Consider the following 24,915-nt stretch of genomic DNA (forward strand, 5'->3'; position numbering starts at 1 on the left):
GGCATACTTGAACTAACCCCATTAATCTAGTCTCTGTGAATGTTAACGCCATTCTGGTGTTTATCCACTCTCTTGACAACCCCTCCTCGAAGGAGAGTTACAAATAAAATAATTAGTCCTACACAAGGCTGGGATTCGGATACAAGACCAGGCTTAACATTTTAAGGCATTTAAATCGACCCCCTCTAATTTACTGATGGATCGAGAGTGATTGAGTGGGAGGGTGGGTCTGGAAATTTGTTTTAAGTGGCGAGTGTATGTGCCACATGGTTCCTATAATATCTGCGATTGTAAGCCAAGCGTGACAGTTTAATGGACCACTGCTGCAATGTTTGCAAGTGATGCTGTCAACCCTGGTTGGGCTCCGTTTCCATCTGGTCCCGAGCAAAGCACAAGGTGCTGGAAGAATTCAGCGAGTCAGGCAGCATCCGTGGAGGGAAATAGACAGATGACGTTAGGAGGTGGGGCTTGGCTCCATCAGGTTCAGTTTAGATTAGTTTAGTTTATTGTCACATGTACCAAGGTACAGTGAAAAGCCTTTTTGTTGCGTGCTAACCAGTTAGCGGAAGTACTATATATGATTACAATCAAGCCATCCACGGTGTACAGAACGTGTAGGAAGGAACTGCAGATGCTGGTTTACAACGAAGATAGACACAAAATGCTGGAGTAACTCAGCGGTTCAGGCAGCATCTCTGGAGAGAAGGAATGGGTGGCATTTCGAGTCGAGACCTTTTCTTCAGACATTTCGAGTCGAGACCCGAAACATCACCCATTCCTTCACTCCAGAGATGCTGCCTGACCCGCTGAATTATTCCAACCATAGTTTACAGATGCAGGATAAAGGGAAAGGAGATTGAAAAGAGCTTTGTTAAAGTAAGAAGCGCTGATGTTGGGGTAGAGGTTGTAGTGAGGGATTGCAGATTCACTTCTGGGACCAGCACGGAAAGAATCGCCCGACTTGGTCTTCATCTTAGGCTCTTAACTTTTTTTTTTTTAAAAGGTAAAACAACAAACTTCAAACTGGATGAAGGCTCAATATGTAACTGCACGCTTTACTGTGTCTGAAGAAGGGTATTAATCCGAATCGTCACCCATTCCTTCTTTCCAGAGATGCTGCGTGTTACTTGGGGTTTTTGTGTCTTTGCATGCTTTACTCTCTGCCTTTGGGAATGATAGTGAATGAACACAGTACGTTTCACAGTGAAAATGACTGTAAAAGGTGCAGCAGGCACTGCGGGGCGAGTTATGTTATATGGAGGGTTGCTCTTCCTTGGTTCACCAACAGAGGTAGCAGAGACACGAGGAACTGCAAGTGCTTGAATCTTGAGTAAAACGCAAAGTGCTGGAGGAACCCAGCAGGTCAGGCGGCATCTGTGGAGGGAATGGGCTGGCGACGTTTCAGACTGATTGCGGTTGGAGGGGAGAAAGGTGGAAGAGGGGTGGGTGTTGGGCAAAACCTGGCAAGTGATAGGTCAATGCGGATGAGGGGGGGGGAGGAGGTGATCGGCAGATGTGTGAAGTAATCTTCATCCCAAAAATATATTGCTATAAATAGAATTAGTATAAAGGAGAATAGTGCTGGAGTAACTCAGCGGGTCAGGCAGCATCTCAGGAGAAAAAGGATGGGTTACATTTTGGGTTACGTTTTGTGTTGGGACCCTTCTTCAGACGGGAAGTGGAGCGGAGGGCAACTGGAGGTAGGAAAAGGACAGAACAAACCAGCAACAGATGACCAGGTGGAGCCCATCAGGGCCCATTGTTGGCTGGGGAAGAGGGGATAACGAAGGGATACAAGGATGTGAGCAGTGGAACCAGTGGGACGACTTGGGTGGGGGGGTGGAGAGAGAGGGGATGCAAGGTATACTAGAAATTAGAGAAATCAACGTTCATACCACTGTTGCCCAAGTGAAATAAGCTCCTCCAATTTGTGTATGGCCTCACTCTTGACAGTGGAGGAGGCCCAGGACCGAAAAGTCAGTCTGGGAATGGGACAGGGAGTTCATATTTTTGGCAACTGGGAGATTGTGTAGGCCAAGGCCAAGGCCCTGTAAGCAAAACTCTATACTTTACACATGTATTGTGTTATTTTTTCCATTTTTGATGTTGTTCTGGCTACGGGCAGACAGGACTGATGTATCAATGTTGAGAGTAGAAAGTGAGACTAAAAGTTGTAGACCTGGGAGACCGGAGGAATGGAATGTCCGCACTCATATTTGTTTCCACATCTGTGTGTTTTGTGAGTGTAAATCTTGCTTCTGAAGTCCCTCTTGAATATTTCCTCTGTCAACTTAAGCCTATGCCCTCTAGTGTTTGAATCCTCTACTCTGGGGGAAAGAGACTGTGAGCGTTCATTTTATCTATGCGCCTTGTGATCTTGTACAGCTCATCAAGGTCACCCCTCAGCCTCCTATGCTCCAGTGGGAAAGGTCTCAGCCTATCCAACCACTCCCTTTAACTCAAGCCCGCAAACCCAGGTAACGTCCTGGTGAATCTCATCTGCACTCTTCCAAGCTTAATGACGTATTTCTTGTAGGTGGGTGACCAGAACTGCACAGAGTACTCCGAGTGCAGTAGCACTGGTGATGTACAGCCACGTATTATTTAGATCACTGTGAACTGGTTTAGAGAGCAAATAATATTCTGCACATGCATAGCTACACTTGGACATAAATCCCTTCGTTATCTGAGGTATGGTGAATAAGGCATTCATGCAAACATGCCCCATTCATGCAAACAAGGAACTGCAGATGCTGCTTTACTCAACTTCCATCTTATTTTCCACTTGGGTAGCTTCCAACGCAAAGGTATAAACATGGCACTCCAACTTTACGTAACTAGCCTACAAACAGGATCCCCCCCCCCCCCTCCCCCGCCAATTTGTTTCCCCCTTTTAATCCCGCTCTATTCCCCCCATGGATGTACACCCATTTCTTCCTTACATCTTCCTCTTCCACATATTCCTTCCTCTAGCTTCATATTTCACCGCTCCTCTACCTTATCTCATACTTTTGATCACTTCATCTCCGGCCTTTGTCCACCCGTCTGTGAATCAAAACCGCTCCCGTTTGGATGAAGGCCGGTCATTCTCTACAGTCTGGAGAAGGGTTCCGACCCCAAACGTCACCCATCCCTCTCCTCCAGAGATGCTGCCTGACCAGCTGTGTTACTCCAGCATCTTGTGTCTATCTCCGGTATAAACCAGCATCTGCAGTTGCTTCCTCCACTCTAGTTGCGAATGCTTCACACGGCTTAGTAAGATGTTTTATGTAAACTGCGCTCGTTTATAATTGTAGCGTTTTAAAATCATTTTTATTCAGTGCAATGTGTGTTAAATGGCCGTTACTTTTCTTCAAGGAACTGGTGTCCTTACACACTCACGAAGACAGTGTCCTGTCAAGTGCAGAATGGAACCTATGTGCAAAGGGTTTATCAGAGCTGCAGATGGCCATTGGGTTGTCCCGGTGGGATCAGGTAAGACCACGCTCATGCATCAGTGGCATTGATTGTCCTCTGCTCTGGCTCCAATGGCCTGACTATCCATCTGCCTTGGTTCACATTTCTCAGGAACAGCTTCCTCCCACTTTTCAAATCCTGAGTGAAATAGAGGGGGTGGAGGCAGTCTATTCCCCAGAGCAAGGGAGTCAAGAACCAGATGAGTTTAGTTTATTGTCACGCGCACCCAGGTACAGTGAGAAGCGTTTGTTGTAAGGCAGCGCAGCGGTGTAGTTGCTGCCTTACAGCGAATGCAGCGCCGGACATCCAGGTTTGATCCCGACTATGGGTGCTGTCTGTACAGAGTTTCTGCATTCTCCCCGTGACCTGCGTGGGTTTCCTCCAAGATCTTCGGTTTACTCCCACACTCCAAAAACATACAGGTTTGTAGATTAATTGGCTTGGTAAATGTAAAAATTGTCCATAGTGGGTGTAGGATAGTGTTAATATGCGGGGATCGCTGGTCGGCGCGGACCTGGTGGGCTGAAGGGCCTGTTTCCGCGCTGTATCACTAAACTAAACTAAACTAAATTAAAAGCTGACTGGTTAGCACGCAGCAAAAACATTTCTCTGTCCCTGGGTACACCTGACAATAAACTAAACTAAATGATTAGAGGTGGCACAGTGGCACAGCGGTAGAGTTGCTGCCTTACAGCACCAGGCACCCGGGTTCAATCCTGACTACAGGTGCTGTCTGTACAGAGTTTGTATGTTCTTCCCATGACCAGGTGGGTTTTCTCCGGGTGCTCCAGTTTCCTCCCACATTCCAATGACATGCAGGTTTGTAGATTAATTGGCCTCTGTAAATTGGCCCTACTGTGTGGGATAGAACTAGTGAAAGGGCGATTGATGGTCAGCATGCATGAGGCGGGCCGAAGGACCTGTTTCCACGCTGTGTTTCTAATCTGAACTAAATTAAATTAAAGGATAAGTTTAGGGAGAGAGAGGGGGAAAGGATCAACTTGTAAAAGATATTTGGACAGGTACATGGATAGGAGAGGCTTGGAGGGATATGAGTCAAGGCAGGCAGGTGAGACTAGCATCGATGGGCATCTTGGACAGCATAAGCAAGTTGGGATGAGGGGCTAGTTTCCATATTCTGTGTCTCTGTGACAATATGGCTCTATGTCTACCTGGATTGTACAGACACTAAAGAATGCATGAAGAGTTCTTGGACAGTTTTTAATTTGTGTATATTTTTAATTCTGAAATAATTAGTGTCTTCTTTTTAAACATTTCCCAGTTACAGGGCAGTGATACGACCAACGTATAGACTGACGTACAAAACAGTGACGGCAGTGGAGTGGAAATGCTGTGCCGGCTTCAGAGGGAGCAACTGTGAGGAAGGTAAGAGATGGCCTTGCCATGCGCTGATTGTACAAAGTGAGATTACCTCTGTGTGTTGCCACCTGGGTACATCACGTGCTGCCTCCAGAGATTAAATGCTGGAGCAGGTATTGGAGCAGAGAAATTTGGTTCTTAATTGGATCGTTACTCTCAAGCGTCGGAGGCTGAGGGAAGACCTGAGTGAAGTCCATAAAAACATGAGAGGCATAGACAGGGTAGACAGTCAGAACCATTTTCCCCAGCGTGGGAATGTCAAAGACTCGAGGGCATAGCTTTAAGGTGAAAGGGGAAAAGTTTAAAGGAGATATGTGGAGCAAGTTATTTTACACCAAGGATAATGGGTACTTGGAATGTGCTGCCAAGGCTGATGGTGGAGGCAGATATGAAAGTGGCATTTAAGAGACGTTTAGATAGGCACCTGGATATGCAAGGAATGGAGGAATTATTGATCACATGCAGGCAGAGGAGATTAGATTAATTTGGCATCAGGTTCGGCACGGACATTGTGGGCTGAAGAGCCTGTTCCTGCTCTGAACTGTTCTGTGTTCTATGTTCTTATACAAAACAATCAGAAATGATTCACAATACTGGGATAGAGCTTTTACGCCTCGCGTCCATTTAAATATTGAAGTGTATTTTTGGGCGCTGGCTAAACTCAGAGCAGAATGGCTCAGTGCTGATGCAGATACATGCAGACAGGAAGTCCACTGGCCGTAAGCAAATCCCTTGTTGAGATTCATTTACGTAATTATTCACAGCCTGTCTGCAGCTCTGGCCTGGCACAGACTGCAGCTGAAGAGATGTGGTGGTGGTGTCGGTAGAATTTAAAGATACAGCACCAACCAAAGGACTTCTTGACTCTATGCACAGATGGGTCCTTTATTAATAGGTCTGTAGAAAATTGAAAGTGCATCGTAATTTTGTTAGTGGCTGCATCAAAACTGGGAAAGAGTTTAGTGTGAGGCTTGAGGAAGTGCTGGCAATCTCGACACATAGAACCATACAGCACAGGCCCTTCGGCCCACAATGTCTGTGCTGAAACCAACTCTTATCTGCCTACACATAATCCATATCCCTCCATTCCCTGCATATTCATGCGCCTATCCAAAAGTCTATTAAACGCCACTGTCGTCTCTCCCTCCACCACCAACTTGGCAGATTCTTCATTAGTACGGGCGTCAGGGATTATGGGGAGAAGGCAGGAGAATGGGGTTGAGAGGGAGAGATAGATCAGCCATGATTGAATGGCTGAATGGACACGATGGGCTGAATGGCCTAATTCTGCTCCTGGAACTTATGAACCACCCTCGCAGCACGTTCCAGGCACCAAGCGACCTTTGGCGTCAAACAAATTTGCCCCGCACATCTCCTTTAAACTTTCCCCCTCTCACCTTAAAGCTATACCCTCAAGTCTTTGGCATTTCCACCCTGGGGGGGAAAAGGTTCTAACTGTCCACACTGTCTGTGACACTCATGATTTTCTACACTTCTGTCAGCTCTCCCCTCAGCATCCGGCATTCAGGAAAAGGCAATCCGTGACAATATGTGGGCGTCTAGGGACTCTGGGCAACTTACGGAGTAGTGCGGCCACTGTGCCCATTCCCTGGTTGAAAGGTGAGCTACAACAGATGGATCTGAGAAGGGTGCTCCACCCTGGCACCCTTAGGTGCAGCAAGACAAACACGGGGAAAGCAGTCGGCAGAAGCCACTTTGCAGCCACAGATCTACGTTGAAAGTTGGATACAAGGTTCTTCTAACTGCTGACAAAGCTCTTCAGCTGCTCCCTGTTGACCTGGAACTATTAAAAGAAGTTGGCTTCCATCATTAGTTGGGCAGGAGGCCAAGGCCTAGAGGTCTGGCAAGTGTGGGCGATGGAGCATAGGTATTTATTGAGAGGCAGCGCCAAACTTTAGCAGATCCTTCACGTCTCTCTGTTCACTTTAAAATCAAGAATCAAATTGTTCTGTTAGAAATAGTCTGCGTTTAATTTGTTTGCCTATTCGTGACGTTTATTTGAAGATATAAAAGTTAAAGAAAAATGTTCCACCTTCACCACAAGGTTCCTGATTGCAACGAGTATTAAAACTGACTGCTGTTTTTAAAACTAATTTGGTGCCATTTCAGTGCGAAAGCTGAAGTGAGAGCACTTTGCCCTGGGAACTATCCCTCCCCCACTCCGTGCATTTTGAATACATTGTATTATCGTTCCGAGCTTGTGGGCATTGGAGTTTACAACCTATTTTCTATAATGCATCACTATTTTAACAATGGTTTGCAATGTATGTCAGTGGGGAAGTGCTCTAGCAAGAGGCTTCTTTCTTTAATCTTGATTTCCTCTTTTAATTTGATTCTGAGAATTTGTTCCAGTCTTGGCTTCATGTCGTAAAGAAAATGGGGCTCCAAGAATTGTGGTTTCCTGCCAATTTACTGATTTAATGAGAACTAATTACATTATAGAAGATGGACATTTGATTAATGAAAGAGAGCTCTCTGAGTAAATGTGTTGTTGTACGTTCATGTTCACAACTAAATTTGTGTCTACTACAATTCTTCATAATTTCCTGTAGTAATTCCACCTCAGAAATGACTCCAATTATACTTGTCCTTAAAATTTGATGCACTCCATTTCCTTGATCCAGTTGATGTGTGTGGCGCATTAACTGTGCGATATGTGCCTTATTGCAAAAAAACATTTAACGATATATCAAGCCAGTTTCCTTTGATGGACTCAATTGTTCATTCAAGGACCACATATAATTACTCCGTTATTTGATGGATTTTTTTGCTATAGGCTGTAAAGTAAGATTGCTGTAAAGTTTTGAATAGTGCCCTTAAGGGGAATAATGTCCTCCACATTGTTTAATTGCCTAACCTTGATTTGATTTTAGTTAAATGCCTACAGTTCTATATTTGCCTTCTTTGAACAATTATTGCCTTATCTTTTTCTAAATCCGCCCTAAGATATTAATCGCTGTACCTCTGTGCGTTCTTTTTCTGTTTCACCTCGTTTGATAAATGCTTTTGGGATGTGTGTGTCTCTGTATATTCGTAGTTGAACTTTCAATCTCAATTGAGATTACAGACAGAATCTCCACATGAAAACCATTTAATACCAGTCAGTTTTCTTCAGTGCAGCTTTTTGTTATTTGCCTCTCGCCAGTAAATCTGTATAATTTCACCACAATTATCGTCAATTTATGTGCACAGTTTGTTTATTAAATGGAGTTTAGAGAGCTATAAAAACAAACAGCACCTTGGCACAGCTGGTAAAGCCACTGCCTCATAGTACCACAGCACCAGATTTCATCCTGACCTTGGTCGGGCGCTGTCTGTGTGGAGCTTGCACGTTCTCCCTGTGACCGTGTGGGTTTCCTCCGGGTGCTCCAGTTTCTTCCCACGGCCCAAAGAAGTGTGTGTTTGTGGATCCATTGGCCCTCTGTAAATTGTCCCTAGTGGGTAGGGAGTGGATTAGAAAGAGAGATTACAGAGAACTGGCGTGAACCAGTGATTGATGGTCAGCATGGATTCGGTGGGCCGAAGGGCCTGTTTCCATGATGTATCTTTGAACGAAACTAGAGAGCAAACTTTGTCAAACTAATACCTACATTTCTGTGATCTGGGCACAGGCAGGCTCTATCCCTGAGATTAGTAATTGAACAACAAGTTGAAGATTTTCATTCATTTCTATCCATCCTGCTTTGCAAAAATATGAAACTCCCAGAGTATTTGCTCAAGCAATTAATGACTAGGTCTGTTTTAACTCCTTTGTGACTCAACCTCAGTACTTAAATTATATACGGAAACATAAAGGGCTCATCCAGTTAATCAACTACTCCTGGTATTAGGCAGCTGGATCATACAAATGGGTCTCCCCACATGACATTCACCATTGGTAATATGCAGTAGGGGTGATGTAATCACTATGACGTCTGGCCACGGAGATTGATTTGGTTTAGTTTACTAATACAGCACGGGGAACAGGCCCTTCGGCCCACTGAGTCTATGCTGATCATCGATCACCCATTCACATTAGTTCTAAGTTATCCAACTTTTTCATCCACTCCCTACACACTTAGAGCAATTTACAGAGGGCCAACTAATCTACAAACCCGCACGTCTTTATGATGTGGGAGGATACGGGAGCACCTGGAGGAAACCCACGCAGTCACAGGGAGAACATGCAAACTTCACACAGGCAGCACCCAGAGTCAGGATCGAACCCAGGTCACTGGCACTGTGAGGCAGCACCCAGAGTCAGGATCGAACCCAGGTCACTGGCACTGTAAGGCAGCAGCTCTGCCATGGGTTCAGTTTTATCCTCCTGTTCAATGTGCAGTTTAGTTGCTGGAACGTGGACAATGAGAGGATTTATTCCCGTTTTGTGCTTCTGCGTTGAATTGTGAACATTATGTAAATGCACTACCATGCAGCCAATTCTTAGAGAGCTGAGATAACCAATTCATCATTAAAGGGAGGGTTGTTAACAGTTGTGGAAAAACAGAAATGGAACAAACTAACACAGAAAAAGCAGAATAAAATTTGGCTCTGTATTTGTCTCACATTCTACTCTTGCTGAAAAATAATTTTTAATCTGGGTTGTGCAATAAAAAATTGCAGTCTTTTAAAAAAAAGATATATTAACGTAATTGCTGTTTTTCCTGTTAGCCTTGCACGAGATGTGGACTTGCCACGGCTGTATGTAAATGTAACATAACATCTTTGCTTTTTAATAAATGAAATTGTGGCATAGATGATGAGAAAATCTTAATTCAAGTTTTCCGTCAGTAAAAAAAGATATTTGGTGGACGGCTATCCTTTAAGAATTCCTCGAAGTGTTTCTTTAGGAATTTAGTTACTAATGTGGGCAGAAAATTTTGGTTTGTTGAGTTTAGAGATACAGCGCGGAAACAGACCCTTCAGCCCACCGAGTCCACGCCAACCAACGATCACCGCACATTAACACTATCCTACACACACTAGGGTATACAGTATTTACACATACACCAAGCCAATTAACCTACAAACCTGTATGTCTTTGGACTGTGGAAGGAAACCGAAGATCTTGGTGAAAACCCACACAGGTCATGGGGAGAACGTACAAACTCCGTACAGACAGCACCCGTAGTCAGGATCGAACCCGCATCTCAATCAGCGCTTGCTGCCTTATGCCCCTATCTCACTTACGAAACCTGAACGGAAACCTCTGGCGACTTTGCGCCCCACCCAAGGTTTACGTGTGGTTCCCGGAGGTTCCCGGACATTTTTGTCAGTCTCCCTACCTGCTTCCACTACCTGCAACCTCTGGGGACCGCACGGAAACCTTGCGTGGGGCTCAAAGTCTCCAGAGGTTTCCGTTCAGATTTCCTAAGTGGGACAGGGGCAAAGGCAGCAACTCTACTGCTGCGCCACCGTGCCACCCTCATGGGAAGGCTCAGAAATGAGCAGTATTTAGCAGTCTTGATTTTGATTTAACTAGATTAAATCACAGAACATTGCCTTTATTAAATTGGTTTGCATGACTTGTTATATGCTAGCAACTTAATCATTATGATATTATCTGCCCTTATTAAACCAAAATGTGAACAGTTCAAAGCCTGTAGCTTTATTTTATGTAAGTGTACATGTACAGGGAATTTGGAATAGGCTCTGGACTCAATGGACAGAATAATATCCCCAAGTGTACTTCATATCATAAGCCTGTGCCAATCTTTGTCACCGACCCGAAATAAATTTCCCTTTGAGCTTTCTGTACTGCATGTAACTACTATTCTGATTTTGGTCCTTGGTCCTTTAACGCTGAAGAAGACTTAATGTGTGGTAAGAAAATAATTCAACGTTGCGCTTGGTGAGATTTTCTCTCTCTGGAAGATGGGAAAGGTTTCTGCCCGAGCTGGAACCAATGCAGTGTTGTTGATGTTGATTCACTGTGGTTCGAGAGAGATAACAATAATCACCAGAGAAACAATGTCCAAATCCATGTGGGCATTAATCCATAAAAGTGTATACCATCAGATTTAGGAAGAGCATTTTCCCTGCTGTTATCAGACTACTGAGTGATCCTGAAGATTCATAGTTCTTCGGGTCTGAAGAAGGGTCCCGACCCGAAATGTCATCCATCCTTTTTCTCCGGAGATGCTGCCTGACCCGCTAAGTTACTCCAGCACTTTTTGTCTATCTTTGCTATAAACCAGCATCTGCAGTTCCTTCCTACACGTACTGAATGATTCTCCCACAAGCTAGGATATGGTCCCGATCTTCCAACCTACCTCGCTGAAATCGTGTACCTTTTCTCTAACTATAACACTACAATGCTGTGACACGATATTCTGCACGCTGGTATTTTTCTCTTTGCTCTGCCTGTGATGTCTGTGCATGACTTCATTGTACTCATGTATAGTGTGATTTGACTGAAGAACACACAAGCAACAGCTTTTTACTGAAACTCTGTGCATTTGACAGTAATAGACCAAAACCAATAAATGCAATGGCAACATAGATCATTCTCACAATCCTTTGTTTTACTTTGAGAAGTAAATACAGAACTGAAGCCAGAAATGTGAATCCAAGTGGGATCTGGATTTATTACCAGTTTTTATACGGCACAGTTAGCTGAGTTTTTGTTCCAACAGTGAGAGCCGAGTGTCTTTAATGTTTTGAATGTTGGGTGAAGCACTCCATGTAAAGGCTTGCCATTTCTTATTTGTGTTGCAGCATGATTTGGGATTCCTGTTCTAATTTCAGTAAATTGTGAAGCAACGTTGAAATGTTATTGTGTAGAAAGGAACAACAGTTACAGGATCTGGAATCAACTTTATAAATGACAATTAAGGATTTGATCTCTTCTTGAAAACATTCTATTGCATGGCTGTAGACCAACACAGTGATGGAACGGGTAGAGGTGCAGCCTTACTGCACCAGAGATTCGGTTTTGCTCCTGACCTTGGGTGCTGTCTATGTGGTGTTTGCACGTTCCCCCTGTGACCTCTGGGTGCTCCGGTTTCCTCCCACATTCCAAAGATGTGCGTGTTTGTGGGTTAATGGGCCTTTGTAACTTGCCTCTAGTCTGCAGGAAGTGGATGAGAAAGTGGGATGACCTAGAACTGGATAGAACTAGTGTGAATGGGTGATCGATGGTCAGCATGGACTTGATGGGCCGAAGGGCTTGATTCCCTGCTATGTCTCTGAACTAAACCATGGTGACACCGCATGGTGTTTGTGCGCTAATCAGCCTCAGTTGCTAGGTTTACCCATATGCCAGTCACTCATGTTGAACCTTGGTGTTGGGTAAGGTATCTTGAAGCCTACAGACAGGCAAATCCCAGCTCCTGTGTTCTTCCAGAGAGCAGCAGATGACATTCGGGAAAGGGATGGCAGCTGGTGTTTCTCTGCAGTGCCAGGTTAGCTAAAGACAACCAGCTGTTGAACCCGCCACTCTCTGCTAAGTTCATAAGTCATAGAAGCAAAATTAGGCCATTCAGCCCATCGTGTCTGCTCTGCCATTCAGTCATGGCTGATCTATCATTCAACCTCATTCTCCTGCCTTCTCCCCATAACCCCTGACACCCTTACTAATCAAGAATCTGTCAATCTCCGCCTTAGAAATATCCAGTGATGGCCTCCAGCTGTCTGTGACAAGGAATTTCGCAGATTCACCACCACCTGACTAAAGAAATTCCTCCTCATCTCCTTTCTAATGGTATGCCCATTTATTCTGATACTCTGCTCTCTGGTTCTAGATTCTCCCATTAGTAGAAACATCCTCTCCACATCCACCCCATCCAAGCCTTTCACTATTCAGTAAGTTTCAATGAGGTCCCCATCTCATCCTTCTAAACTCCAGCGAGTACAGGCCCAGTGCCGTCAAACGTACATCATATGTCAACCCACTCATCCTTGGGATCATTCTCGTAAACCTCCTCTGGACCCTCTCCAACAACAGCACATCCCTCCTCAGATATGGGGGCCCAAAACTGCCCACAATACTCCATATGTGGTCTGATAAATGCATTATAAAGTCTCTGTACAAGTCTCAGCTGCAGATCAATTTTCCAGTGGAGGTACTTTATGGTTTTCATTGAGTCGGAGAGAGTCTTAGAGTTATACAGCAAGGAAGCAGGCCATTTGGCCCAACTTGCCCACGCCGACCAACGTGTCCCAATATGTCCCACCTGCCTGCGTTTGGCTCATCTCATTCCAAACATTTCCTATCCATGTACCAGTCTTTTAAACACTGTGATAGTACCTGCATCAACTACTTCCTCAGGCAGCTTGTTCCATATACCTACACAACCCATTGTATAAAAAAAGTTGCCCGTCAGGTTCTTATTAAATCTTTCTCCACTCGCCTTAAACCTAGGTCCTCAGAATTAGATTCCTTAGAAATGTGTTATAGCCAGCAAGTTTCATTTTGATATAAAGTCACTCTCGGGTAAAAAGTTCATATTGCTGAAAGGTTCTTCCAACAGGATGTGTTTGATGCCAGCACAGTGCTGCATTATGTATTCATTTATTGAAGTAATTGTCCACGTACTGAGCAGTCCAAATCACCATTAGTTTAGAAATATGGTGCTCCGACCAGCCTTTGATAAAACAAGGAAGTACAGATGCTGGTTTACAAAAAAGCCCCACAAATTACTAGAGTAACTCAGCAGGTCAGGCAGCATCACTGGAGAACATGGATAGGCAATGTTTCGAATCAAGAACTTGATATTGATGATAGTCAAACAAAAACAATTAATTTCTTCAACGATCCAGGGCAGCACGGTGGTGCAGCGGTAGAATTGCTGTCTTACAGCGCGGGTTCGATCCTGACTACGGGTGCTGTTTGTACAGAATGTGTACGTTCTCTCCGTGACCGCATAGGTTTTCTCCGGGTGCTCCGGTTTCCTCCCACTCTCCAAAAACGTACAGGGTTGTAGGTTAATTGTCTTTGGTTGAAATTGTAAATTGTCCCTATTGTGCGCTGGTGTAATGGGGATCGCTGGTCGCCACAGTGGGCCAAAGGGCCTGTTTCCACGCTTGTATCTCTAATCTAATCTAAACTAAACCCAATCCCTTTTTCTTTCCAGTGTTACGGCTCAGAATGCAGCTTAAAACAATTAAACGTTTTTAAGACTAAAAGAGGCAGAAGGCTGCAACCGCCAAGGGTTTAATGAACCTTCTGAGATGGCTGGGTGGTCCTCTTCCCCTCTAGGAAATCTGGATGGAGATCTTTTTTCTTGAAGGAGCAAAATTGGAACATTTATTTTAAAAATCAAGTCGTGCATTCTTGAATTCAATAGAGCCACATTATAAAATATAATAAAATAATTAATATAGTATAAAATACAATAAAACTAATACAATAAAAGGGTTTCGGCCCGAAACGTCGCCTATTTCCTTCGCTCCATAGATGCTGCTGCACCTGCTGAGTTTCTCCAGCAATTTTGTGTACCTTCGATCTTCCAGCATCTGCAGTTCCTTCTTGAACACAATAAAAGGGTGGTTCAGTGGCACAGTGGTGCAGCAGGTAGAGCTGCTGTATCACTGCACCAGGGACCCAGGTTTGATCCTAACCTTGGGTGCTGTTGGTGTGGGGTTTGCACGTTCTCCCTGTGACCGCGTGGGTTTACTCCGACACTCCAAAGGCGTGCAGGTTTGTAGGTTCATTGGCCTCTGTAAATCGCCCCTAATCTGTAGAGAGTGGATGAGAAAGCGGGCCGAAGAGTCTTTACTTGTGCTGTACTGTTCTATGTAAACCATGGTGACACCACGTGGTATTGGTCCACGAATCAGCCTCATGTTATGTTTGCCCAGATGCCAATTACTCATGTTTGAATCGTAATGCTGGGTCAGGAATATCTCAAGCATGATTCATTCACTTACGTTATCCACTATGAACAGTTATGGATAATTATAAAGCGTGCAGCTGCTGGCATGCTGCACCAAATCACACCAAATTCACTGCTGGCCACTGAGTAATATGGTACAGTATGTTCGCTGTAATTAGCGGCTGTCTGGCACTGTTATTTGAACGGCATAAAATTGTCACTGCAACAACTCTCTAAAATTGTATACTATTTAGTCAATTTTGAACAGCTGCGATATTTCACTGTGAATTTAATGGCAACGAAAGCCTTGCACTCGTCCTTGTATCTTAGCCTTTTAAGAAATCTGGAAACACTGTCCCATTGTCTCCATCCATCAGTCAGTCTGTACCATCTGCTCCAGAGTGTCGATCAGATCCATATCTGTTTCCAACTTGGATAATTACAGACATTGTAAAAAATTACCAGTGTGATCCATAGCCTAGCTGGCAAAAACTGCTGTACACGTTGGGAATGTCTGATTGCTTGAATCCGTGTCCGACGTTGACCGACTGTAAATTGAAGGGAGAATTAGAATTTGAGTGCAGTAAATGTTTGACCCCCTCACTTGTTAAGCCGGTCCAAAAATATTTAAAGGATTTGTTTCCCTGTGCCTTATCTCTAGTAATTTAAAAAGGTTAATGTGCTTTTATTGTTGCATTCATCCACAATGTGTTTTAATTGTGCAAGCAGTTTGTGCGATAAATTAAAAAAAAAATCCCCAATATTTTATTTCTTATATCTCAGCAAACTGCATCGGACTCGTTTAACAAATATTCAAAAGTGTCATAGATGAAAGCTTGAAGCCATGATCAACACAGTAGTTGAAAGGAGAGCCTTTCTATGTCACGGGTGGTAATTCCAACTAACAGTGTTTAGTTTAGTTTAGAATATAGCGTGGAAACAGGCCTAAAGCCCGAGTCCGTGTCGACCAGCAATCACCCATTCATTAGCACTATCCTGCACACTAGGGACAATTAACAGAACCCAATTAACCTACAAACCTGCACGTCATTGGACTGTGGGAGGAAACCAGTGCACCCGGGGGAAACCCACGCGGTCACAGGGAGAACGTGCAAACTCCATACGGACAGTACCCGAGGTCAGGGTCGCACTCGGGTCTCTGGCCCTGTGAGGCAGCAGCTCTACCGCTGCGCCACCCTGTGAGGAGACAAAAGGAGAATAAAATTAAACCATACCCATGAAGCCAAACTTCTGTTATTCCATGTGATCAGATGCCAGCAATAATCATGAAGGCTGCTTGTTTGGCCTTTATTAGAACCAGCTGATAGACTTACACAGCTTTGCTCGATTGTAGATGAATGCACAATGACCACCGAGGCAATTATTTTTCACCTTAAGATTTTGTGAGTTGTACTCACTATTAATATCTTTAGCAAGACAGCAATTAATCCTTAAAACTAATCACATCTATAAGCTATGCCAGGATCTGTTTCATTAATATTTTAACAAAATATGCAGTCACACGTATCGTAATGTAATTGATTGACAATGCACAGATGAAGTTAATATTGACAGGTAGTAAATATTCTACATGAATAGAACATTAGATGGTTATTAATTCAAATATAAATGATCCAGCTGGTAGAGCCGCTACCTCATGACGTCTGTGGCCCGGGTTCGATCCTGATTTTGGATGCTGTCTGTGTGAAGTTTCCATGATCTATGTATCTAAGTGGGTTTCCTATCGAGTGCTCCGTTTTCCTCCCACATCCCATGAACATGCAAGTTTGTAGGTTAATTGGCCCCTAATTTGTAGGGAGTGGATGAGAAAGTGGGATAACATATGTTAGTGAGTGGGTGAGTGATGGTCGGCTTGGACTCAGTGGGCTGAAGGACCTGTTTCCTTTCTGTTTATTTCAATCGATCAAATATGTAAATGGTCTGATAAAATCTACGTTAGTTATGCTCTATTTAAGATGTTATGGTATGCTGTACGTTAGTAGACACTGAAATAACTCGGATGACTAAATATTTTCAAACCATAAGCTAAAGAGCATTTAAGATGGACACAACATGCCAAAGTGACCCAGCATCTTTGGAGAAAAGGAATAGGCGACGTTTCTAGTCGAGACCCTTCTTCAGAGCATTTACCCATTGTCAGTCCCTATTACCAGAAGAATTGTTTGCCTGAATGATGTCCACACACAGCTTACTATAGAAATCAATTAAAGTTCTTTGGAGATTCAAGTTGTTGTGAGTTAACAGCAGGAGCGATGGTTAACATGAAGGCAAGCTGTCAGTATGGAGATGTCAGGGAGAATGAAGAGACACTGTGTAAGCAAGCTTGGTAAGAGGTTAAGTTTAGTTTAGAGATACACCGCGGAAGCAGGTCCTTCGAACCACGGAGTCCGCGCCGACCAGCGATCCCCGCACACTGGCAGTATCCTACACACACTAGGGACAATTTACATTTATGCCAAGCCAACTAACCTACAAACCTGTACGTCTTTGGCGTGAGGGAGGAAATGGGAGCACCCGGGGAAAACCCATGCAGGTCATGGGTCGAACGTACAAACTCCACACAGACAGCACTCATAGTCAGGATTGAGCCTGGGTCTCTGGGGCTGTAAGGTAGCAACTCTACCGCTGCACCACTGTGCTCTTGCCAGGTACTGTGTATGCAAAAGCATCTTGTCACCTCCAGGCACATCTCACAGGTGGGATGAGACTTTGATATCGATTCTTTCAGTGTGACCTTTGACATCCTTTTTATATGGTGCAATTGATCAATGAGATGGAAGAGTTGTGAACATTAATAAGTAAAGAAACAACTCTAATGTGCTTCGGATGTTGAAAATGTTTAAGGTGGTCCGGAGGCAGAGTTACTGCCTTACAACGTCTAAGATCCTGACTGTACAGAGTTTGTACCTTCTCCCTGTGATCGCGTGGGCTTTCTCCGGGTGCTCCAGTTTCCTCCCACACTCCAAAGACGTACAGATTTGTAGGTTAATTGGCTTTGGTAAAGTTGTAAATTGTCCCCAGTGTGCAGGAGAGTGCTAGCATACGGGGTGATCGCTGGTCGGCACGGACTCGGTGGGCCGAAGGGCCTGTTTCCAAGCTGTGTCCCTGAAGTCTAAAAGACATACAAATTATATCAAAGCTGTAGATGCTGGACACATTTCCCCTTCTTATTCTTTAATATTCAACTTCCATCATACATGGCATTAGCTCCAGACTTGGCAAATAGCCAGCAATGTGCAATTTAATCTGGGAACAAGGATTACAACTCTGCAGGCACAGACACCTGGGGCAATAAAAAAAAACTGGACAACTTCCAAATATTGCTCATGGCTGTCTGCCAATTTCAGCAAACTCAATTTCGCTCCAGCTCATTCTATTTGGTATTTTTCACTTCATTTCTCAAGGTGCAAAACCATTGGACCCAAATAAAGTTTTCTAATTAATGTCCGGTTAGATTTTTCTATCTTGTAGCTTGAGGCTGCATGTCCTTTAAATGCACTCTGTTTAGGATGTGTAGTTATTGTGATGGACATTTCTAAATGCAAAATTAATATAATTGCAATTCCTAAACATATAATTTGTGGGCGGATGTTTGTGGCATATTTTGACGGGGAAGTTCGTGAAGGAGATTGCAAAAGAGTAACATCACTGGACAGGCTCTACCGCTGTCAGTACATGCCCATCTCCTGCCATTAAGAATTTTTGAGCCATCTACATTCGGTCTTAAACAGACTGCATTTGCATTCAAATATGCATCAGGTTCGTGAAGATTTATGAGAAAGTTGCCAGGACTTGAAGGCCTGAGCAACAGGGAGAGGTTGTGCAGGCTAGGACTCTATTCCTTGGAGCGCAGGGGGATGAATGGTGATCTTCTAGAGGTGTACTAAATCATGAGAGGAATAGATCGGTTAGACGCACAGAGTCTCTTGCCCGAGAACCAGTGGACATGGATTTGAGCTGAAGCTCAGCGGGTCATGCAGCATCTCTGGAGGAAAGGAATAGGTGACGTTTCTGGTCAAAATCCTTTTTCAGACTGAGGGGCAAACTCAGGGGAGAGGCAAACTAGAGGTATGAAAAGGTTCCAAACAAATCAGGAAAGATAAAACCCACAATGGTCCATTGTTGGCTGGGGACGAGGTGATAACGAAGGGATATATTAATGCATGGATCTCCTACTGATAAATGAGGGGTGGAGAGAGAAGGAATGCAAGTGTTACTTGAAATTAGAGAAATCACTAATAATAATAATAAATTTATTTTTTATGGGAGCCTTTCAAGAGTCTCAAGGACATTGAGATTGACATTAATACCACTGAGTTGTAATTAAGCTAAACTAAGAGCAATTAAAATGTAAAATAATTTGCGCATTTGCTTGTATAGTGAAAAGAGCATGGGAAAGTACCCGATTCAATAATTCTTTAAAAGTACTTTTTCTTTTGTTTTGCTGTAAAATAAATTGTTAATATATTTACATTAATGCTTTAAGTCTCTTCTGCAGAGTAACAGAGTTGACTTGAGGTAGCACAGAAACTTGAAAGTTCCCATTTCAATCTTAGATTCATGTTCCCAGTGCCCAGTTAGAGTAGCACAAGGGTATGAATGCCATGTATGTGCATGCTTTCGTTGAGCATGCAGGCACCAGTGTCGGTTTCTTCACAACTGACAAATGTTTACAGCACCCCTTTTATTTGCGTGTTCACAAAAATCTTTCACCTTCTCCATTTGTTATTCTTTATGACAATTAGTAAATCTGGAAATCACTGGTCTGTTTTAAAGATTTCTTTCCATTCCACAGAAGTTTCATTCCAGCATCCCAAAATATTATGCTCCCTTGTGGTATTTTCCTTCATTGTTTTCCTTATGGTTGCCATCGGCTGATATAGCAAAGCTCCTTTCGCTATGGAGCCAAAATGTTTGCTTTTGTTCAGAAAAGTATTATCGTGGAGTTAGTTTAGTTTATCGTCATGTGTACCGGGGCACAGTGATGAAGGGTCGTGACCCGAAACGTTACCCATTCTTTCTATCCAGAGATGCTGCCTGTCCCTCTGAGTTACTCCAGCATGTCTATCTACAGTAAAAAGCATTTTTGTGGCGTGCTATCCAGTCAGCGGAAAGACTATACATGATTCCAATCAAGCCGCCCACAGTGTACAGATACAGGATAAAAGGAATAACATTTAGTGCAAGATTACTTTTTGTTGTGTGCCAACATAGCTTCACAATTCTGCTTTCATAATTCAGCTTTTCTCACCTGTGAAGTCAACACGCCCGCAACAGCTCACAATTCAGTAAACAGCAATGCTCAATTAAATTAATTTGAATTTAAAGGCAATTTCATTTAAGTCACTGAATTAGTTGGTTTAAGTTCTTAAAATATGCTTGGACAGTCTGACCACAATGGACCACAGGGTTTCCCATATCCAGTACAGCACGGAATTGAATAGATAGCTGTCAAATTATACTTTTGCAAAAACATGGTATTTGCTGCAGTACCTCAACTGCAGATCAATCTATGGAGGTTATGATAGTTATCTCCTTAGTAAAGATGTTGGTTACCTGTGCCCTGGAGTATTGATTATTAACTCCTTCTGTTGAATACTTTACCACAGTCAAACAGCACAGAAACAGGCCCTTCTCTTGCATCAGACATTTTCCCCTTCATTCTGTATCTCTACACTGGACGGTTTGATTGTAATCGCGTATAGTTTTTCCACTGACTGGATAACATGCAACAGAAAGGCTTTTCAATGTACCTCGGTACACATGACAATAAACTAAGCTTAAATTCTATGCCTCATTTCATCAAAGATAATATCCCAGTGCCCCTTAGCCCACCTGTACAACCTCCTACTACCTTTAAGGATCTATGGTCATACCTGCCAAAGTTTTTAATTCACCCCTTATTCTCCCATTTGAAGAACAGTCCCGACCCAAAACCTCACCTGTCCATGTCTTCCAGAGGTGTTGCTGACCCACTGAGTTACTCAAACAGTTTGTTTTGCTGGTTGTAAACCAGCATCTGCAGTTCTTTGCATCAACATTCTCCCATTTAGTGTCCATTCGCTCCCCAAGTTCATTAGCTCCTACTGATCTGAATTAAATTCCATCTCCTATCCAGTTGACATAAGCCATCCGTATTCTTGTGGAGTCAGATGCTTACCTCTTGCCCATCAAATGCACACCCCAGCATCTTGTAAAATCTGATTACATTATCCATGAATGAATCTGCTTCAATTATGAAGAATGATTGCGTTTTGATCTGGAGATAAGGGCTCTCGTGAGAGTCGAGAGAAAGATTTATCATCTGCATTCTCAAAGCTACATAATTTTGTGTTCCTTGGTTTGCTTATCACCCTAACTTTCATTTAACGATAAATCTTTAACAATTTAATTTGGTTGGGAATATTGCCAAATATCAATGTAGTTATAGAGTCATGGAGTCATGCAGCATAGAAACAGGCCCTTGCCCATGCTGACCAAGGTGCCTCATCTACACTAGTCCCGCCAGCCAATGTTTGGCCCATGTCCCTCTTCCTATCCATGTACTTGTCCAAATGTATTTTAAATTGACCATTTTTCTTGTCAGTTTAATATATTTTTAAATTTTGTACATATTTTGATATTTAATTGATTTTGCGTTCACATTTCTTCCAGAAAATGTCATCTGAGGGAAACATTGTAGCAGCTTCCTTTCTGGTTTTGTTAGGATTACTGACTTGTAAATAATCCTTAGCGGGAGGCAAAGTTATAAATCGGCTTGGTCGTTTTGCATGGTATTTACTCTTTACTGACCAACAGCAGCTTGAGGGATAATAAATCTTTACATCTGTCTATAAAAACCCTTTTCAGTCCTCTCTACTCCTGCAAAAATACTTTCTGACGAACCAGTTTGCTTTTTATGTCAGATAAATTAGGAGTTCATTCACTCCCCTCCTGTTAAAATTAGCCAGAAGTTTTGTTTTAAATCATAATTTATGTTCATGTTTTGATGAGGTAGCAAGGGACAAAGTGGATCAGTGAAATTAGTCAGTCAGAGCAGTGTGAAAGCTGAATTATCATTAGGTAAATAGATCAGCCGTCAAAACACTTTTGGTCTTTGGTTAATTCCTCTCCTTTGCAAAAGTCTGGGTTATTAACTGTTTCAAGTTCGCCCCCTGTGTCTGCAGCAATTGGCACATTATTTAAGTAAATATACGTCAATGTGAAAATGGATGTTCCAACTAATCATAATTCTTTTAGTTTTTTAAATTAATACTTTTAGACTCCTTTAATCTTGGAATCAACATCTGGACCTGCTTGAATGTGAAATAAGCCTTAAAATATTCTAGATTTTTCTCTGTCTTCCATTTTAATTAGACTTCAGAGATGCCAGGACCCAGGTTCAATCCTGACCCTGGCTGCTGTCTGTGTGGAGTTTGCACGTTCTCCCTGTGACCGCATGCCAGGTTCTCCAGTTTCCTCAGACATTCCAAAGACGTGCAGGTCTGAAGGTTAATCGGCTCTCTATAAATTGCCCCTAGTGTGTGGGGAGCCAATGAAAAAATGGGATAACATGGAACTAGTGTGAATGGGTGATCGATGGTTGGCATGGACTCAGTGGGTCATTGGGCCTGTTTCCATGCTGTATTTCTAAACTAAAACTGTCCAAGAGTTGCTGAGGGTGACAGTGTCACAGGTATTACAACTACTAAACACACGGCTTGCCATTAATCATCCAGGAGAGGTTTGAATAATGTTGGCTTCATGCTGGATTGAGTTATCTTTAGGTTTAAGTTTATTATTGTTATGTGTACCAAGGTACAGTGAAACTCTTTGTTTTGAATGCTATCCAATCAAATTTTTCACACAAAGGGTGGTGGGTGTATGGAACAAGCTGCCAGAGGAGGTAGTTGAGGCAGGGTCTATCCCAACATGTAGACAGGTACATGGATAGGACAGTTTAGGAGGGATATGGACCAAATGCTGGCGGGTGAGACTAGTGTAGCTGGGACATGTTGGCCAGTGTGGGCAAGTTGGGTCGAAGGGCCTGTTTCCACGCTGTATCACTCTATGACTTTAAATTAGTTAATACTATCCATACATAGAATCCAGCCAAACTCGAGTACAATAGGTGGAGCAAAGGGGAAGATACAGAGTGCAGAATATAGTTCTCAGCATTGTAGCGCATCAGTTCCAGAGACAAAGTCCAATGTCCGCAATGGGGTAGAGGTGAATCTGACAGTACCTTAGCTCATGGAAGGACCATTCAGAAGCCTGATAACAGAAGGGAAGAAGCTGTTACCGAGTCTGGTGGTGCGCGCTTTCAAGCTTATGTACCTTGTGCCTGACGAGAGTGAGGGGAAGAAGGAATGACCGAGGTGGGAAAGGTCTATGAGTACGTTGGCCGCTTTTCCGATACAGAATGAAGTATAGATGGAGTCGATGGTGGGGAGTCTGGTCTGTGTGATGGTCTGGACTACATCCACAACTCTCTGCAAATTACATCACTTCTTGCTGAAACTTCTAATTGATCTGTTTTTTTTAACCTGTCAGATCCACCTAACAACAGCACCAGTTTCTATTCATCCTTAATTTTCCTTTGGTAATTTATCGATTCATGTCATCATGTGTACAGAGGTACAGTGAAAAGTTTTTGGTGCTTTCTAACCAGTCAGCTGGAAGACAATGCATGATTACAATCGAGCCATCCACAGTGTACAGATACATGATAAGGGAATAATGTTTAATACAAGATAAAGCCAGTAAAGTCTGGTCGAAGGTAGACAAAAATGCCGGAGAAACTCAGTGGGTGCAGCAGCATCTATGGAGCGAAGGAAATAGGCAATATTTCGGGCCGAAACCTTTCTTCAGTCTGAAACGTTGCCTATTTCCTTTGCTCCATAGATGCTGCTGCACCCGCTGAGTTTCTCCAGCATTTTTGTGTACCTTCGATTTTCAAGCATCTGCAGTTCCTTCTTAAACACAAAGTCCGGTCGAAGATAGCCCAAAGTTTCCCAAATGAGGTGGATAGTAGTTGAGGAATTCTCTCTAGTTGTGGTATTAATGACAACCGCTGCTAATTTAAATGATCACTTGTAAAATAAAACAAGGCTGGAGCTCATCTTTGTGCTCCAGGGATATTAAGGGTGTTGCCAGTGCAGAGGCTAAGTGTTTAGATCAGTCACAGGAACAGGCCCTTCAACCCGTCATGTCCATGCTGACCATTGAGTACTAGTCTGACGAAGGGCATCGACCCGAAACGTCACCCATTCCGTCTCTACCGAGATGCTGCCTGTCCCGCTGAGTTACTCCAGCTTGTTGTGTCTATCGTCGGTTTACACCAGCGTCTGCAGTTCCTTCCTACAGATTGAGTACCCAATTGTGGCATGAGTCATGACGCCAGATCTGCAATGACCACACTGACGCACACTGCAAGGTGCATTCACCACTGTGGTTTATTTCCAATGACATACAAGAGCTTCTAGAATCATCCAGCAACCTGCTCTCTCTTCCCATTCCCCCCCCCCCCCCAATCCATTCCTCACATAGATGACAAATTCCTTATGGAAACATTTTCTAATTTCACAGACCGGGTTTCGATCACCTCATAATTTATACTGTTCAAATTAAACTCTCAATTTCCCTTCTCTGTTTCATTGTTGTCTTTATAAACTCCGTACTTTCAGTCAGCCACTGCATGCACTCCTGATGGAGCATCATTTCCATCCAGTCTTGTTGTCTTTGAAAGATCAGGCATCACAACTCTTTTGGGCTGATAGCCTTTATCCATTAATCTGTGGTGGCCTTGGATCGACAACCCTCGAGCCTTCTGGCGTATCTTCCCCGTGTGACGCCGCTGGGAAGACTGTGGCCGCAGCTTCCATTCCATTTTCTTCGGCATTCTCGGATGTGCGTCGACGTGTCATGGTTCTTCTAAAAAATAAAACGTCCCGCATATCCCTTTAAACTTCTCCCCTCATCTTAAATTGATGACCTCTAGTGTTGGACATTTCCACCCTGTGAAAAAAGAAAAATCTCTGACTATCTGTCCTACTGATACCCTCTCATAATGTTTATATACTTCTATCAGGTCACAGTGGAGCAGCGAAAGAGTTGGTGACTTGCAGCACCAGAGACCCGGCTTTGATCCTGACTACAGCTGCTGTCTGTATGGAGTTTGTATGTTCTCCCTGTGACTGCGTGGGTTTCCTCCAGGTGCTCTGGCTTCCTCTCACATTCAAAAGATGTGTGGGTTTGCAGGTTA

The 24,915-nt window shown here is 43.4% G+C and overlaps 1 protein-coding gene across 3 annotated transcripts in view; it reads left to right on the plus strand.

Annotated features, from left to right (window-relative positions):
- The window catches only part of emid1 (EMI domain containing 1), a 233,281-nt gene that overhangs the window by 4,358 nt on the left and 204,008 nt on the right, over window positions 1-24,915 (plus strand). For all 3 annotated transcript variants that reach the window (XM_033043345.1, XM_033043346.1, XM_033043348.1), the window contains exons 2-3: window positions 3,358-3,474; window positions 4,739-4,842. In XM_033043345.1, the coding sequence (XP_032899236.1) occupies window positions 3,358-3,474; window positions 4,739-4,842 (221 nt within the window). The remainder of the gene's footprint in view (window positions 1-3,357; window positions 3,475-4,738; window positions 4,843-24,915) is intronic.

Source organism: Amblyraja radiata, chromosome 25 (genome assembly GCF_010909765.2).
Source record: "Amblyraja radiata isolate CabotCenter1 chromosome 25, sAmbRad1.1.pri, whole genome shotgun sequence".
Taxonomy (NCBI): Eukaryota; Metazoa; Chordata; class Chondrichthyes; order Rajiformes; family Rajidae; genus Amblyraja; species Amblyraja radiata.